Source organism: Eulemur rufifrons, chromosome 27 (assembly GCF_041146395.1).
Source record: "Eulemur rufifrons isolate Redbay chromosome 27, OSU_ERuf_1, whole genome shotgun sequence".
In the NCBI taxonomy this organism is placed as follows: domain Eukaryota; kingdom Metazoa; phylum Chordata; class Mammalia; order Primates; family Lemuridae; genus Eulemur; species Eulemur rufifrons.
The window spans coordinates 24,122,284-24,137,343 of record NC_091009.1 but is presented as its reverse complement, the minus strand read 5'-3'; the positions used below and the strand labels follow the sequence as shown (position 1 = coordinate 24,137,343).

The 15,060-nt window shown below is 41.0% G+C and overlaps 1 protein-coding gene across 2 annotated transcripts in view; it reads right to left on the bottom strand.

Moving 5' to 3' along the window:
* KCNH1 (potassium voltage-gated channel subfamily H member 1) overlaps positions 1 to 15,060 on the bottom strand; it is a 311,923-nt gene that overhangs the window by 272,984 nt on the left and 23,879 nt on the right. For both annotated transcript variants that reach the window (XM_069459283.1, XM_069459284.1), the window contains exons 3-4: positions 13,809 to 13,915; positions 1,696 to 1,824 (exon numbers count right to left, since the gene is read on the bottom strand). In XM_069459283.1, coding sequence (XP_069315384.1) covers positions 1,696 to 1,824; positions 13,809 to 13,915 — 236 coding nt within the window. The remainder of the gene's footprint in view (positions 1 to 1,695; positions 1,825 to 13,808; positions 13,916 to 15,060) is intronic.

Sequence of the window (15,060 nt, the reverse complement as noted above, 5' to 3'; positions counted from 1 at the left end):
AGGCAGGTTAAATGAAGTGGAACATTTTATTCCTGGAAAATAAACCTAAGTGAGTCTCACTACGTCACTCTGATTTATCTCCTTTCAAGCTTCATGAGAATCAAATGCAGGCCCCTGGGTGGCAGGTAAGGCGCATTCTCTGTTCGGTATGACTTTCCTGCTAAATAACACTTGCACATCACCTACAAAGGTTCCAGTGTGATAAAAAGAAAACATCTGACTCAACCAAATCACGTATCTTAAATTTCTAAGAGAAAACTTACAAAACTGAGTGTCAAAGTATCCAACTGCCTTTAAAATATTATTTATGAGTTTATTATGTTAAAAAAGCAACTGGCCTTTCTATATAGTAACAAGATACCATTTCATCATGAGTGAGACTTATTGCCATGTAATACCTATTGCACTGAGAAAGCTTCAAATCAGGCAATCTAGAAATCAGGCAATCACAAATCTGTAAGAAAAGGGAGACTTCAGGAGCCTGCGACACTGGCTAAGACACTTTGCATCTACTGCAGTTGTAAAACCAAAAGGCAAGCTGAAATTGACTTACTAAACTATCAGACAGTTTTTAAAAATAGGATGCACTGGTATACACAGCATTGTGCTCTGAACTCCGTAAATGTGGATGTCTAAATATGCCAGGATTTTAAATACCCTCAGAGAACGTAGCCTCTGAAGAGCATCCCCATAATGCTTTTTATTTCCTCCTGTAATGCCCATTTCATAATAAAAACTTTTGTCACATCAAGAAGAATATGTCCCAGTTTGATTCTCCCCTGGACTCTACTCTCATCTCTTTGCTGCATCTCAGGAAACCATAAGGAGTAGAGTTCTCAGGGAGGGCTGGAAAATCGACCACCGAGCCAGGTAGCCCTGCAAGAAGAAATGGTTTCTAGCCTCTTGGTTATCTTGTGTGCAAGTTAAGAAAGAAGGATGTGAAAGAAGTGCTATGTCACCCCCTAACCCCAAACTTCTGGGAATAACATGCCATCTTTTGTATATTTGGATGATCTGGACCTCTTCAGGGGTATAGTTGTTCCAAAAATCCTGAGCCATCTCCTTTCCTAGGTCCCCCACATGATGCAAACAGTACCTGCATATGATGTGCTGAGGTGAGTCACAGAGCTAAAAACTGTGGTCACAGAGCTCATGAAATGACCCATATGGAAATGTGCCTCAAGACCCTGGCCTCATTAATGCCATTTTCCAAATGAAGTAACTGGCCACAGACTTAATCAACCACAGAAGTAGAGATGAGCTAAAGTCTGCTTCAACAATCTTGAATGGTAGAACTTGGTCAAATCAAAGAAAGTTTCTACATAAATCAGAGGAAATGTGGTCAAGGACTGCCACATTTGAGTGATTGACACTTGTCTTGCAAAAATCTGAAAAGATTCTGATGATACCAGAGTTGCCTAACTACCCTCTTCTGTCTAACTAATACTGCAAAGGGTTAATTTTAAAAGGTATGAAATCGATTCAAATGCTTTCCTAAACAAAGTATTTTCTTCTCTCCCTCTCCTCCCCTCACACATTCCAGAATGGCATATTACTTTACCCAACACAAATTAAAGTTTAAATCTTCATCTTTGTGATGAGATTGCCTTGGCAACCTTAAATTCTCTGTAACAAGAGCCACACTCAAGGCAAAAAAAAGGCGTAAATGTATTTGTACAAATCAGAATTACAAACCTTTACATGAGTCATCCTCAATTGGCTGTTTGAAAGCTGTTATGTCACTGAAAGTGCAAAGAAATAAAACCACTTTATCCTGTTCGTTTCGAATTGGAGCAATTTTCACAAAGAACCACACAGGTGTCCCTGAAAGGAATATCAAAAGGTTGGTCAGTAATTTGCATTCTCATTTGGGGGGCTATGGAAGCAAAGACGTGGGAATGAAAAGGTACAGATATCAATTCATTTTTAAATGGTCTCATTCCTTGAGGTTATCACACCATTAATTTCTTTTCTTGCTGGAATAAAAACTTTCACAGTGACTACTCAGTGGGGGTTTTCTTCGGTTCAAATAGTTTTCCAAGTACAGATCTCTTAACCCTTGTAAAACAATTAGAAAATAGGTTGAAAATCCCACCTGATCTTATGGAAGAAACTTAGGTCCAGAGACCTAAAGACTTACCTTAGACCACACAGTGGACAGTAAAAGGTAAGGGCCCATATGGGCAACAGACCACGCATGGCCAACAGACCACGCAAACTCGAATTTCAAACTCTGTCCATTGCTAAAGGGCCCCAGTGGCAAAATTCACTTCAGGAATTCACCAATGTGGCTCACATACCAAGCATGGGTAAGAAACTATTTGTAAGTCCCTCTCCCCAAAACAAAAATCCAAAACATCTAACACAGTAACAAATGACAAGACACCGAAGAAGAAAAGGATCGCCACAATGATTCCCCCAGCAAAGTCTCCTCAGAAAGGGAGGGTTACGAGCAGGTTTGGGCTGTGATCACATTAGTGCCTCAGGAAATGAACATATTTCAATGTCAATCTCTGTTCCTGAGCTGAAGTGGGGGGCCAAGTTCTTCCTAAGCATGGCCCTCATCCACAAAAGAGGTGGCAGAGCTCATCTGACTGGCTCCTCAGACAGGGCATCAACTCAGGTACCAATGGCCAAATATCTGCACAGTCATTCTCTGGCTCCCGAAAATAATTAGGGAAAGTAAACAAACATTTTCTATCCGTGGAGAACAACACAGCAAGAAGTACCAGTTTATTCTGTGATACAAAATTAAATGAGACACAAGGCAATGGTATATTCTTCCCTACCAAGTTCTTGTATCCCAGTTCCTAAAAGAGCATCTGGCATATAAGAAGAACTTAATAACTCTTTGCTGAATTTTCAATAACTGGGATAATATTTTACATACTACAGCATGTTTCAAGAGTTTCCATACATGGGGAAAATGGGAAATTGTAGCTAAATGTATCTTTATTTATAAAATATTCATTACAAAATTTTTCCTTTGTATGAAGACTTTTGGGACACCCTGTATTTTATAACCATTTTCAAATTAAAATACCATAACTATTTCCCCATGTTGTTAAATATTAGAGAGCTTCCTAATGCCAGAAACTGTGCTCAGTGTTATTTTATTTTATAAGATAGAGAACTCATTGAACCTTTGAGATGAACATAGATCCCCAAGAGGTCATTTGGGTCTTTCTGCCCATAATTATATCAAACTGTATCCTATACAACATATACAGTCAGACATCCCTGATTAACATTAGGCTTAATTAGCCAATCTAACTTAACAATAACTAGCTTGCAGATTTGTCTATACCACTTATTCACATGTAAGTATGAATAACCCTAAAATGTACAAAGAGGCAGCAAATAAATCAAATGGAAATATATTTTCCTTAAATCTTGATTATCTGTGTATTCATCCACAGGTAATTTTAATCTTCTTTCCATTCCCTTTGCATAATTTTCAGCTGTCAGTGTCTGGGTGCTCTGAGACAACCAACAGATTATAATGTCGTCTTAAGAAAAACATGTTTTGAAAGAAAAATCCACCGTACAAAAATCACACATAGCATTTCAAAATCAACAAGAATATGACCTGTGAATTATCCACTGTTTTTGGTTACTATTTCTCCCAGTCCCCTCCTCAGAATTCGTGGGATTTTAAACCATTTTCAATGAAACAGAAAACTCAACAGAAAGCATCAACAGCAACTGAGCCTACACCCCTACAAATCAAACAAAAAGCAAACAAATCAAACAACCATTTTTTCTTTGCTCTAAAGAAAGCTTTAAACATTTTTTCAGATGGTAAACTGGAAAATACCCCTAATTTGTCAAAATAGCAATAAATCAAACGAGAGGAGCCCCACTCATGATGTCTAATACCAGAGCCTCATCTTGCTAGAACCCCCAGAGCCATCCCCTCCCAGCTGCAGCCTTGCGAGCCATGGCTGCACTGCACGAGCCAGGTCTGATGCCTGGCAGCTGCTCCAGCTGGGGCTGTGCCATCTGACCTTTGTATCCCATTTATGACTACTGGGGTTGACGATGCCAACCCACGTGTCCAAGATCATGAAAACCATTTTATTAGAGGCACCTCTATTCCAATGGCATATTGGGAGGTCTTTTTCACTTGTCCATAGTTCAACCTCACCACGGATGAACTCTCCCCATTTCAAAAGGTCAATCTGTTGAAGCTGTGTGCATCTCTCCAGCAAACTGTGCCCATCGCCTCCTTCCAGCAGTGTTCCTTGATTGAACACTACTCTAACCATTCCTTTTCAATATCTAAATATGTATCTTGTACCAAAAATTTGTAACAGCCAGGATGTATTGGATTCGAATTCATCTTGAGCTGATCATAGGGGCTTTTTGAGGGAGAGAACATCCTTTTTTCTAATCTGGTGCTTCCCTGTAAAGGAACATCTTTCAATCTAACACTCTGGGTTTTTTCCCTGGGTTGGTGATTTGGGTGACAAAGAATAAATATGTGTAGCTTGGCCCCTTCTCTGCTCTGCTCCTCCATTCTATAAATGTTAGGGGGGAAGGCAAAGGGCAGGGGAGATGGCTGGTTGGAGGAGATGCCTGCAGTTCTTCAGTGCCACCTGTGACTGGTAGGTAAGTCTGTATCTCTCTCAGTTGGTTCTGATCACGGACAGGGAAGGAAAGTGCTATGTATTGCCCCTCTTCAAACCTTAACAACTGAGGACTATTTCTTTAAATAGATAATAATCCGTTCCAAGGGCAGGAGACCTGATCTACTCTCTCTGTCTTACCACCCTGCACCTCTACTCCAATGGCATTCAATGTAGTGTTATCCATGGGATCGTTGAGGCCATTGTGTCACTCAACTCCAGAGGGTGCCATTGTGAAGCTGGGCACCCTACCTCGGCAGGGTAGGCGCTTTAGGAATGCTTGCTGAGTTTTAAAAAAACTAAATCCTATTTCCAGTGTCTTCATGGTCACTCAGACCTGCCTCCATCTCACACTATCACTACCCGAATAATCAAAGAAAGCAAGCAGAATGGGCTTAAATGTTCATTTTTGGAATTCTTCCAGCAGAGAAGATGAGTCCCTCCTAGGTGGCATAGACCAGTATTTCAAGCTTTTCCATGTAAGAGCAAAGGATTTTTATTTAATGAAATGTTATTCAAAGTCTCAATGTGTGAAACAGTTGCTTCAGGTGAATGTGAACTATCTAGAACCTGGAGCCCCACCCAATCCAGTTCCCCTTCTACCCCTCTGAAAGCCCCAGAGATATTCAGAAACACTTTTGTTCCATTCAAACACTGAACTGCCTGCAGGCAGAGGCTGTGGCAGGTGGCCTCCTGAGGTCCCTCCCAGAGCCCAGATTCTGCAGCAGGATCCATTCCATCAAGATACTAGAGAGACAATAAATGCACAAATATTCACATACATGCAGAAAATAAGGAAGAGGAGGTTAAGATTCTGCCTCCTTACCCAAGTGTCTACCATGGAAAACTGAGAAAAGCAAGCATTTGATGTCCTGTTTCTGCAAAAATGACAAAGGAACCCCTATTAAAGAAACCCCCTATTAAAGAAAGCACAATGTAAAACCCCAGTACAACACAGCATCTGACAACCCTACTGATGGCAGAGGCTGCTGCTCCTGGGAGAGAGGCTCTTTCCCGGCGGAGAGTGCCCAAGGGTAGGGCAGTTCTAAGTCAGACACCTATTCCTGGTTACTGATTCTCACCCCTTATATAGCTCCCTTAGGTTATGCAGTAATAAACCTCACAACCTAACTTGGCTTTGGGATTCCTCAACCCCAGCAACCTGATATCAAAACAGCAATGCTCAGGTGTCTGGGAGAATTTTTGGCCTCTATCAATCTTCCTCCTACCCCGGGCCTCCTCCCAGATACTCTCTATAACCAGCCATTTGGGCATCCAGACCGTGTTCAACAGCAACAGAATAGACCAAGCCACTGTGATTGACTCTTGGGAAGGGCCACATAGTGCTGGGCCATTTTGATAGATCCAGAAACTAGACATAGGAGTGGTAGCCTGCCCTAGAAAAGAGATCGATTGATCTGGGGTCAAATTTATTGAGACAAACGACAAGTACAGAGAGGATTAGACAGCACCAGGAGGAAGCAGTGGCCACTGGGCATTAGAACACCTGATTTAGAGTCCCAAGCCCTGAGTTCGAGCCCTTTCTCTTCATTTACTGTGTGTCTTGGCTGCATTAATTTAACTTCTCTCAGCATCAGCTTCCTCATTTGTAAAATGGGGATAATAGACCCACTTAATATGAAGTAACAATACCCACACGTCTGACACACAGGTGCTTAAAACTATTACTTTCCTTTATTCCTTCCTTTTAAACTCCTCACCTATAGGATTGAAATGCCCAATCTCACTTCAAAAGGATGTCTGAATGACTTAAAAAGAGAATATCTCTCAAGGTGCTTAATGAAACTCTGAAGCTGCTTCTGCCCATTCTGAGGGAAGAAGGCCAGTCTCGACCCTAACAAGGGGAAAGCTAGAAAAACAAATGCTTAACCCTCAGCATAATTAAAATAGCCTTGAAGAGCACAAAACAAAACCGAAATAAATGGAGAGAGTTGCACTGCTTGCAGATGAGGAGATTCAATTTTGTAAGATGTCAACCCTCTCCATTTAATAAATAAATCTAATGCAATTTCAATAGGAATCTCAGCTGTTCTTTTATTTGTTTTTCTTGGAGCTTGACGAATTGAAATTCAATTCAAATATAAAAATAAAGGTGTGAGCATGGCCAAGAAATATTTGAAATTATTAGAAAGGAAAATAATAACAGGGACTAGCTACTGCAGTAATTAAGAGTCACTGGCACTGGCCCCAGAACAAACAACAATGAAAATAATATCATTCTTTGAGCACTGACAATGGGACCAGGCCCTGGCACAGTGTGGTTTACTTCTCACAACAACTCTGTAAGGTGGAATAGCTACTATGATATTATCCCCATGTTAAATATGGGGAGCCTAAGTGGGCAAGTATCTTTTTTTTTCTTTTTTATTTCAGCATATTATGGGGGTACAAATGTTTAGGTTACATATATTGCTCTTGCCCCACCTGAGTCAGAGCTTCAAGCATGTCCATCCCCCAGATGGTGCACACAGCACTCATTATGTGTGTATATACCCATCCCCTCCCCACTCCCATCTGCCCGACACCTGCTGAATGTTTTCCTATATGTTCACTTAGGTGTTGATCAATTAAAACCAATTTGATGGTGACTCCATGTGGTGCTTATTTTGCCATTCTTGGGATACTTCACTTAGTAGAATGGGTTCCAGCTCTATCCAGGATAATACAAGAGGTGCTAGATCACCATTGTTTTTTGTGGCTGAATAGTACTCCACAGTATACATATACCACATTTTATTAATCCACTCATGTATTGATGGGCACTTGGGTTGTTTCCACATCTTTGCAATTGTGAATTGTGCTGCTATAAACATTCGAGAGCAGATGTCTTTTTTATGGAATGTCTTCTGTTCTTTTGGGTAGATGCTCAGTAATGGGATTGCTGGATCAAATGGTAGATCTACTTGTATCTCTTTGAGGTATCTCCATATTGCTTTTCACAGAGGTTGAACTAGTTTGCAGTCCCACCAGCAGTGTATGAGTGTTCCTATCTCTCCGCATCCACGCCAACATTTATTGTTTTGGGACTTTTTGATAAAGGCCATACTCACTGGGGATAAGTGGTCTCTCATTGTGGTTTTTGACTTGCATTTCCCTGATGATTAGAGATGTTGAGCATTTTTTCATATGTTTCTTGGCCATTAGTCTACCTACTTTTGAAAAGTTTCTGTTCATGTCCTTTGTAAGTGGGCAAGTATCTTAACCAAACTCACACAGCTAATAAGGTACAAAAAGATTCTTGGAAAAGGAGAGCACAGAAATAATACCCATGAATGTGTGAGGACTTAGCATATAAAGAAAAAGGCATTTTGAATCAAAAAGAAAGAGCTGGTTTATTTAATAAACAGTACTGGGATAACTAAATAAGCAATGCAGAAAATTAGTTAGATTGACACTTAACGTAATATATAAAAATAAATTCCAAATGGTTTAATGTTCTAAATATTTTCACACAACTATAAAGTTACCAGAACAAAAGATGGAAGAGTATTTTTATTACTTAGGTAAAGAGAAGAGCTTCCTAAGTATTATATAAAACTCAGAAGCATGAAGGAAAACACTGACACAAAACTTTTTCACTTCCACATGGTTAAAAAAGAAAGAAAAAAAAGAAAAAGAAAAAAGCCTCTATTTTTTAAAAAAAAGTTAAAAGAAAAAAATTCCCAATTTTCAATATGTCTATTGAAATAGGATCAATAACCATTGCATATAAGCAGCTCCTACCATTGAATAAATAAAAGACAACCCATTTGGAAAATAAGCAAAATTTGTATGATTGTCTTATTAGATTTGTCTCTATGACTAGATTGTAACCTCCCCAAAGGCTGAGCCATTTTCTCATATCTGCACCTCTGTGGCCCACAGGGTCCGGCACAGCGCTGAGCCTACTGTAGGCTTCTCCGTGCTGGCTCAGCAGAACCATTGAAAGATGCCTGTCCCTGGGCTTCTCTGACCGAGAAGCTGATCCAAAGCTCTCAGATTCTGGGCCACCAACCACGGCACAAACTGTAGAGTCACACGCTAGGGAGTGTTGCAGGGTGTACTGTTTTTACTCAGGGCTGATACTTCTTCATTTTCTTGTTTGAAAATGGAAAAACTAATTGACTAGCACAAGAGTGACCACATAAATATTTACTGAATCAGTTAATGATGACTGTCATTGATGTAAGAAAATCATATACCGAATATGAGGGACGTAATAATGTGAACTATATAGTACTAAAGAAATGCCAGGTTTTCAGACCAGCCAATAGATAGAAATCTTTCAAACAATCCACCCTTCAAAATATGTAACAGTATTCCACACACTCATTCCAAACCACACTATGAAGCCTAATTACTCATTAGTTAGTAATTAGGAAATAATTACTAATTATTCCCACCTCCCCAAATGGTAGGACAAATATTAATGCTTATCAATAAAAGATCCTTTCTACAAAGTTGTCCTTGCAAATAGGAAAGAATAAAAGTGGGGGGGAAAGAACCAAAGCAATTTATTAAAATCTTGTAAAAATCAGTAAGAAAATCACTAGTCTTAAATAGAATGTGTGGGCAAATAATCCGAACAATTAACATTTAAAAGGATAATTTTAAATGGATAGTAAATAAGAAAAAATACTTCAGTCTCACTAGCAGTAAAAAAACTCATTAAACAAAATAATTAATTGCGGAAAATTTGATCATTTAAGTTATACTGTTCAATACTGGAGAGGTACAATGAGTCAGACACTCATATTCTGCATGAGAACTTGGAAGTGGGTTCAATTCTGCTGGACAGCTATTTGCCAAATGTCTCAGAAACCTTAGTTCACGTTTGTGACACAGCAATTCTCAACTTCTAGGAAATATTTCATAATGTCAACAAACTATCTTTGCACAATGATTTTCACCTCAAAATTGTTTTTAATAAAGAAAATTTGAGCCTCATAAACATCCAACAGAGGAAGCATTAATAAAATTCTTTCTAAATAATATTTATGAAGAATTTTAATGATGGGGATATTTTGTGATAAAAGATTAAATAAACGCACAAGTTTTAAATTGCATATATGTCAAAATATCCATTATGTAAGATGTGCACAAAAACTAAAAGGAAACACATCTAAAAATTAGTACTATTTCTCTAAGTTTTGGAGGTGTTTTTCTTCTTTATATTTCTCTTTGTGTATTCTCCATGATAAACAATGCATTAAAAATCAGAGAAAAAATAAATATTGTTAGACTGTGACATTTCACTTTTAAAAATCTCAACAGGAGTGGGCTTTCCTTCACAGGACTCTACCCTGCTTTCAAATGCTATAAGTTTCACTCCATTGAACCGCAAAGTTTGGAAGTAGAACCAAACTCTGTCTCCACAGAGGTGAAGAGAAACTGAGGTCCTCTTCCCTCTCCAAGACCCATTTCTGTTCCCAGTCGCCACACTGCTCACTGCTCCAAAGCCCTCACTGTAAATCACGCAATGTTCTTTCACTCAACTGTTGCTTGGTAACTACCAAATTCCTTTCAAAGTCACTCAGCAAACATTCACCAAGCACTGCCTCTATGTCCGACCTAGACACCAGTGTTTCTATCTCAGGCTCGGTCCCAGGACCTGACCGGAAATGCGCGGCTTCCTACTTCCTGGCTCTGTCTGGGGCCCCGGCAAGCAGGAAAGAGCAGATCACTGGAGGCCACTGACAAAGTCCTACCCTCAGCCTACCCCTCGTACCCCTTTGGACATCTCTCCCTTTCAAATTCCTCTTCCCCTGACGAGGCCACAATCATCTTGTCGCCAGGATGACTCCTAACAGGCCTCTCTACCTCCAGTCTCGCTAGGCGGGGGTCATCTTTCTTTCTTTCTTTCTTTTTTAAGCTGGATCTCCCTATCTCCCTATGCTGCCCCAAGCTGGGTTTGAACTCCTGGGCACAAGGGATCCTCCCACCTCAGCCTCCCCAGTTGCTGGGATTACATACAGGTGTCCATCACCACGCCCAGCTTGCAGCCTTCTTTCTAAAATGCAATGATGATATCCTTGATATCCTTCAAACTCCTCAATGGCCCTCACTCCAACCCTGTCCCCCATCACGGTTGCTGTTAAGACAAATACTAAACTCTTTAACCTGGCTGCATGACTGGCCCTTCCTAACCTCTCCAGCCTCATTGGTTACCCCTTCTTTATATATTTATTTACTCCATGAGTTTTGGTGGAGTATTTTCTGTGTGTCAGGCACTGGGTTGGGTGCAAGGGATACAGCCATGAAAGAGACACAACCTGGTGGCATGAAAGTCAGTCTTCACTACAGCTGCTTCCCATCCTTGCTACTCCATGTGTACTACGTGCACCAACAACATCAGCATCACCTGGGAGCTGAGCCGCAGCCCCTTTGCCAGACCCACTGCCTACAAATAGGCATTTCCACGCACAGGTGAATTGCTATGCTCATCAAAGTTGGAGAAGCATTGCTTTGTAGCTCTTGAACCCTCAGTGCTCTCCCCCGCTGCCCTCTCCAAATGCTTTTCATCAGCCTGGGATACTCTTTGCCCTGTTCTATGTCTAACTCCTACCTGTCCTCAGTTTCTGCATGGAATTCATGTCCGTTAAGAAGACTTCCTTCCCTGACCTCCTAAACTGGGGTTAAGTGACCCACCTATGTGGTATCACCATCAAAGCACATAGGATTCTGCTCTGTGTGTGCTGCCCTGCCCTGCCCTGCAGATGCTGTAAGAGCAGACACTGTCTTTTCACAAATGCATCCCTAGCAGCAAGCCTAGCATCTGACGTAGGGTAGTGGCTCCATAAAAGCTATTGAAAAAAACACAGAATCTGGCAAAACTATACAATTCCCAGACTCAACAAATAATTTAAAGTTTCTAAATGCTTCAGGAGAGGGTGAGATTTGGAGGAAGTTGGGGGTAGTGAGCAGGTCCTAGGAAGAAATCAACATTATCTGTATAATTTCCTCAATTTTATGCTTCATATTTATGTACAGGGTTGGCCTTGTATACAGTCCCTGCTGGCCAACTACATATCTTTGCATAAACTAAAGAAACTCCTTCCTCAGCATATGTGCATTTCCAGACCAGGGTGCATGAGGACTCAGCAAGGAAATCGCAAGCTGGTTTCCACTGGACCCCCATAAACGGAATAACCTGCACGACCATATGTGGCGGCCCTGCCCTGAACCCACACTCAGGTTGAGAAGAACAGCCATGGAGTAAACACTGGACAACAGGTCCCAGCACTACATGACCTAGGGTGAGAAATTTAACTTTCAGCCATGCCTACTCGACAGGGCTTAGAGAATCAACATCTTAAAATAGAGTCATACCTTATACAAAGTTTATTTTCTTAAAGCCTAAGGTAAAAAATGGGTATGACCACAATTAGCCTTGAAAATGTCTTAATATCACCCATAAGGTGGAGCCCCACGCCCAGGTTGACATGCCACTTTGGAGACTATTGTTCATCCCACAGTAAGCCCATTACAACCTCCAGGGCGGAAAGAGAAGCTGATTCTTTGGCAGCCCATCAGCTGAACTAGTTGGCTTCCATAGATAGTTCATGTCTAACCTAAAGTACAGAACTTCAAATACCAAAATCACTGTCAGTAAGATACTCATAAAACAGGGCCCTCAGCCCCCAAGGTCACCGAGAAACAGCAGATTCCCCTCTCCCATATCGTACTCACTCTGGGGCACGTGCTAACTGAAGAGAACGGCAAGTGCAATCACTAACACGATTTAAATTATGTTTCCCTCTCTCTCCCTTCTGGGCCAAACATGTATAGTTGAATTGGGGCAAGTTAAATGCATAGTCTAATGAAGCGTGAAAATGCTAAAGCAAAGCATAAATGCAGGGCATTCTTCATGTGATAGACCCACCCAATTAGTTCTGCGTCATGGGGAAAGCCACAGTATTCAGTACACAAAGCTGCTAGTGTGGAAAACCTTTAACTTACTCCATTAGCTCAATGCGCATGTGCAGACCATATCCCATGAGACGGCCACTGTTGGAGCACTTCTGGTAAGAGCCGTTGCTCTGAGTTGTGTTCCCCTATAGCGGAGGGACTGGCAGGAGGCCCTTCACAGTCTTTCACCTCATTCCTCTTGTAGCTAGTGGTGGGGTGGGAACCAGCCCTAGAGCGAGGCAGCAACTCCAGTGTGAAGGCTGTGGGAACAGCCCTCTTGGGCTTGTGGATGGCCAGGGCCAATCTCTCAGATCAGCATCCACACAGGCCAGGAAGCAAACAGTCCTCTCAGTCACCTGCTCCAACACTCCAGACTGAAAAAAACTCCCAGCTCCTTCTAGATAAAAGCAACATGTGTTCTTTGTTTCCCAGAGCAAAACGTATCACTCAGACCTGAATGCCACCAGAATAAACACTTATCCTCATGTGCCATCTGGCCTACTCTGGAAATGTTCTATTGAACCAGTTACCTACCAGTCAATCCCACATATAAAAAAGCAGAATTCTTTATAAACAAAATAGTGTTTTAAAAACAGAGACAAAGTGCTATTAACACCTCTGCAGCCCTGCTAGGGCCATATGCCCCTCTTTCCATACTTCTGACAGAGCTCATCTCCATTCCATAGGAAACCGCCCAAGGAAAAAGCAAGGTTTATACTTGTGTATAGCTATTGACCTAAAAACCTCATTAACATACTTTGGGGGAGTAATCGTAGCCAAAATGAATACAAATCAATGATGCAGCTGTAGTTAATACTATCTCCTGAGGTCACCAGGAGAACAAAATTTTATTCCGAAACTCTTAATTGGATGCCTACTGGTGTTACTGGCTGTGCTGGGTGATGTGGAAGACAGATACAAAGATGAACTGGACAGAGTTTCTGTCCGACCCTTCCCCTCCTGCTTTAAGAAGTCTTGAAGTCTACAAATGCCTTAAGCAATTCACCGTAAGTAAGCTAAGAGGGAAAACACTAACTCCGCAGCAAAACAGATGAAGTCTTCACTGGTTAGTTACAAGAACCTCAACAAATGTTCCCATGAAGAACAGTGTTAACTGATCAATCAATAACATTTATCCCAACATACGCAATGGCTTCAAGTAACAACATTTAGCTGATGAGAGAGAAGAAAAACCAAGACAACAGAGGAAAAGGAGATATTTTACTTTTCTAAACACATAAAGGTATGGTTCAGAATGGTCTGAATACTCACTGTTCTTCTTGTACATCAGAATTTCAAAGGAGTTCATCTCATAGTTCTCAAATGTTTGCCGCACCTTTTCAATTGTGTCTTTATCAGTCAGTTCCCCATACATAAAACTGCAAATCAACCAGAAAGCTCACGTTAGATTAACAAGTATTTATTATTCTACAAGCACATGTTATCTATCCTATACCCAGCTCTGTGCTGTGCACTATGGAACACACACACGCACAGTCAAAACATTCATTGAATCCAAAAAGATTTAGTGATTTGACTATGAATATGACTCCATCACTCCTCCCAGAAACCAAAAGTCTAATGAGAGATCTGCACCAGAAAACAGCAGCTCAGAAAACAGATTGGAAAACAGTATGATCAGTGCTACAAGGGTAGCACATCTAAGGAATTACAGAACACACAGAGTAGGCACAGCGCACTCTCTGGCTGGTGAGAGGCTTCCCAGAAGTAAGATCAAATGAGGTGTGAAAAGCAAAGGGGAACTGACTGAGAAAAGGAGAGAGAAAAATATGCCAAGCAAAAGATGAGCATGTGCAAAGGCACAGAGGGGAGAGTCAGGTTAATTCCAGAACCTGAATGTAGTTCAGTTGACTGGAATATAGACAGTGAGGGAAATTTTGCCATTTATAATATAGAGAAACAAGCAGAGGCCAGGTCATGGAGGAGACCGTGGCATTGTAAGCCATGGGAAGTAATTTAAACTTTATCTGGAAAGCAATGGGGGCATATGGGAGGGATTTAAGCAATGGAGAAACATAATCAGATTTCATTTTAGAAATACAACTCTGGGAGCCTTCCTGGTAAAGATGGCCAAGTAAGTTTGGACCATTTTTCCTCTTCTAATTCTCAAGAAAATAATGAGCCCCCATAAAAAAGGAAAAATCACAAAAATTCACCAACCAGAGAAGGGGTACAATCTGATGCTCTAAACATTTAGACACAGCTAAGAAAAGAAACAGAAGATTCAGCCACTATTTGTGCAGCTCTTTTTCCTGCCCCTCACCCAAAAAAGGAAAAACAGCAATGAGTTTTAAAAATTGAGACAATAAAATCCTACATGTTCTTACTAAGACACCTCCCTGCTGCTCAAGTTTGGAGAAAAGTAGGCTAAGGAGGTAAATAAGCAGCATGTAAAGAAATTAGAGAAAACTTTAGGAGAGTAGAAGTTCCACCTCCTAATACTGGTCTCAGCAGGCCTCACACTGAATATGGTCTGACGACCAACATTTGTCCCTCTGGGAAC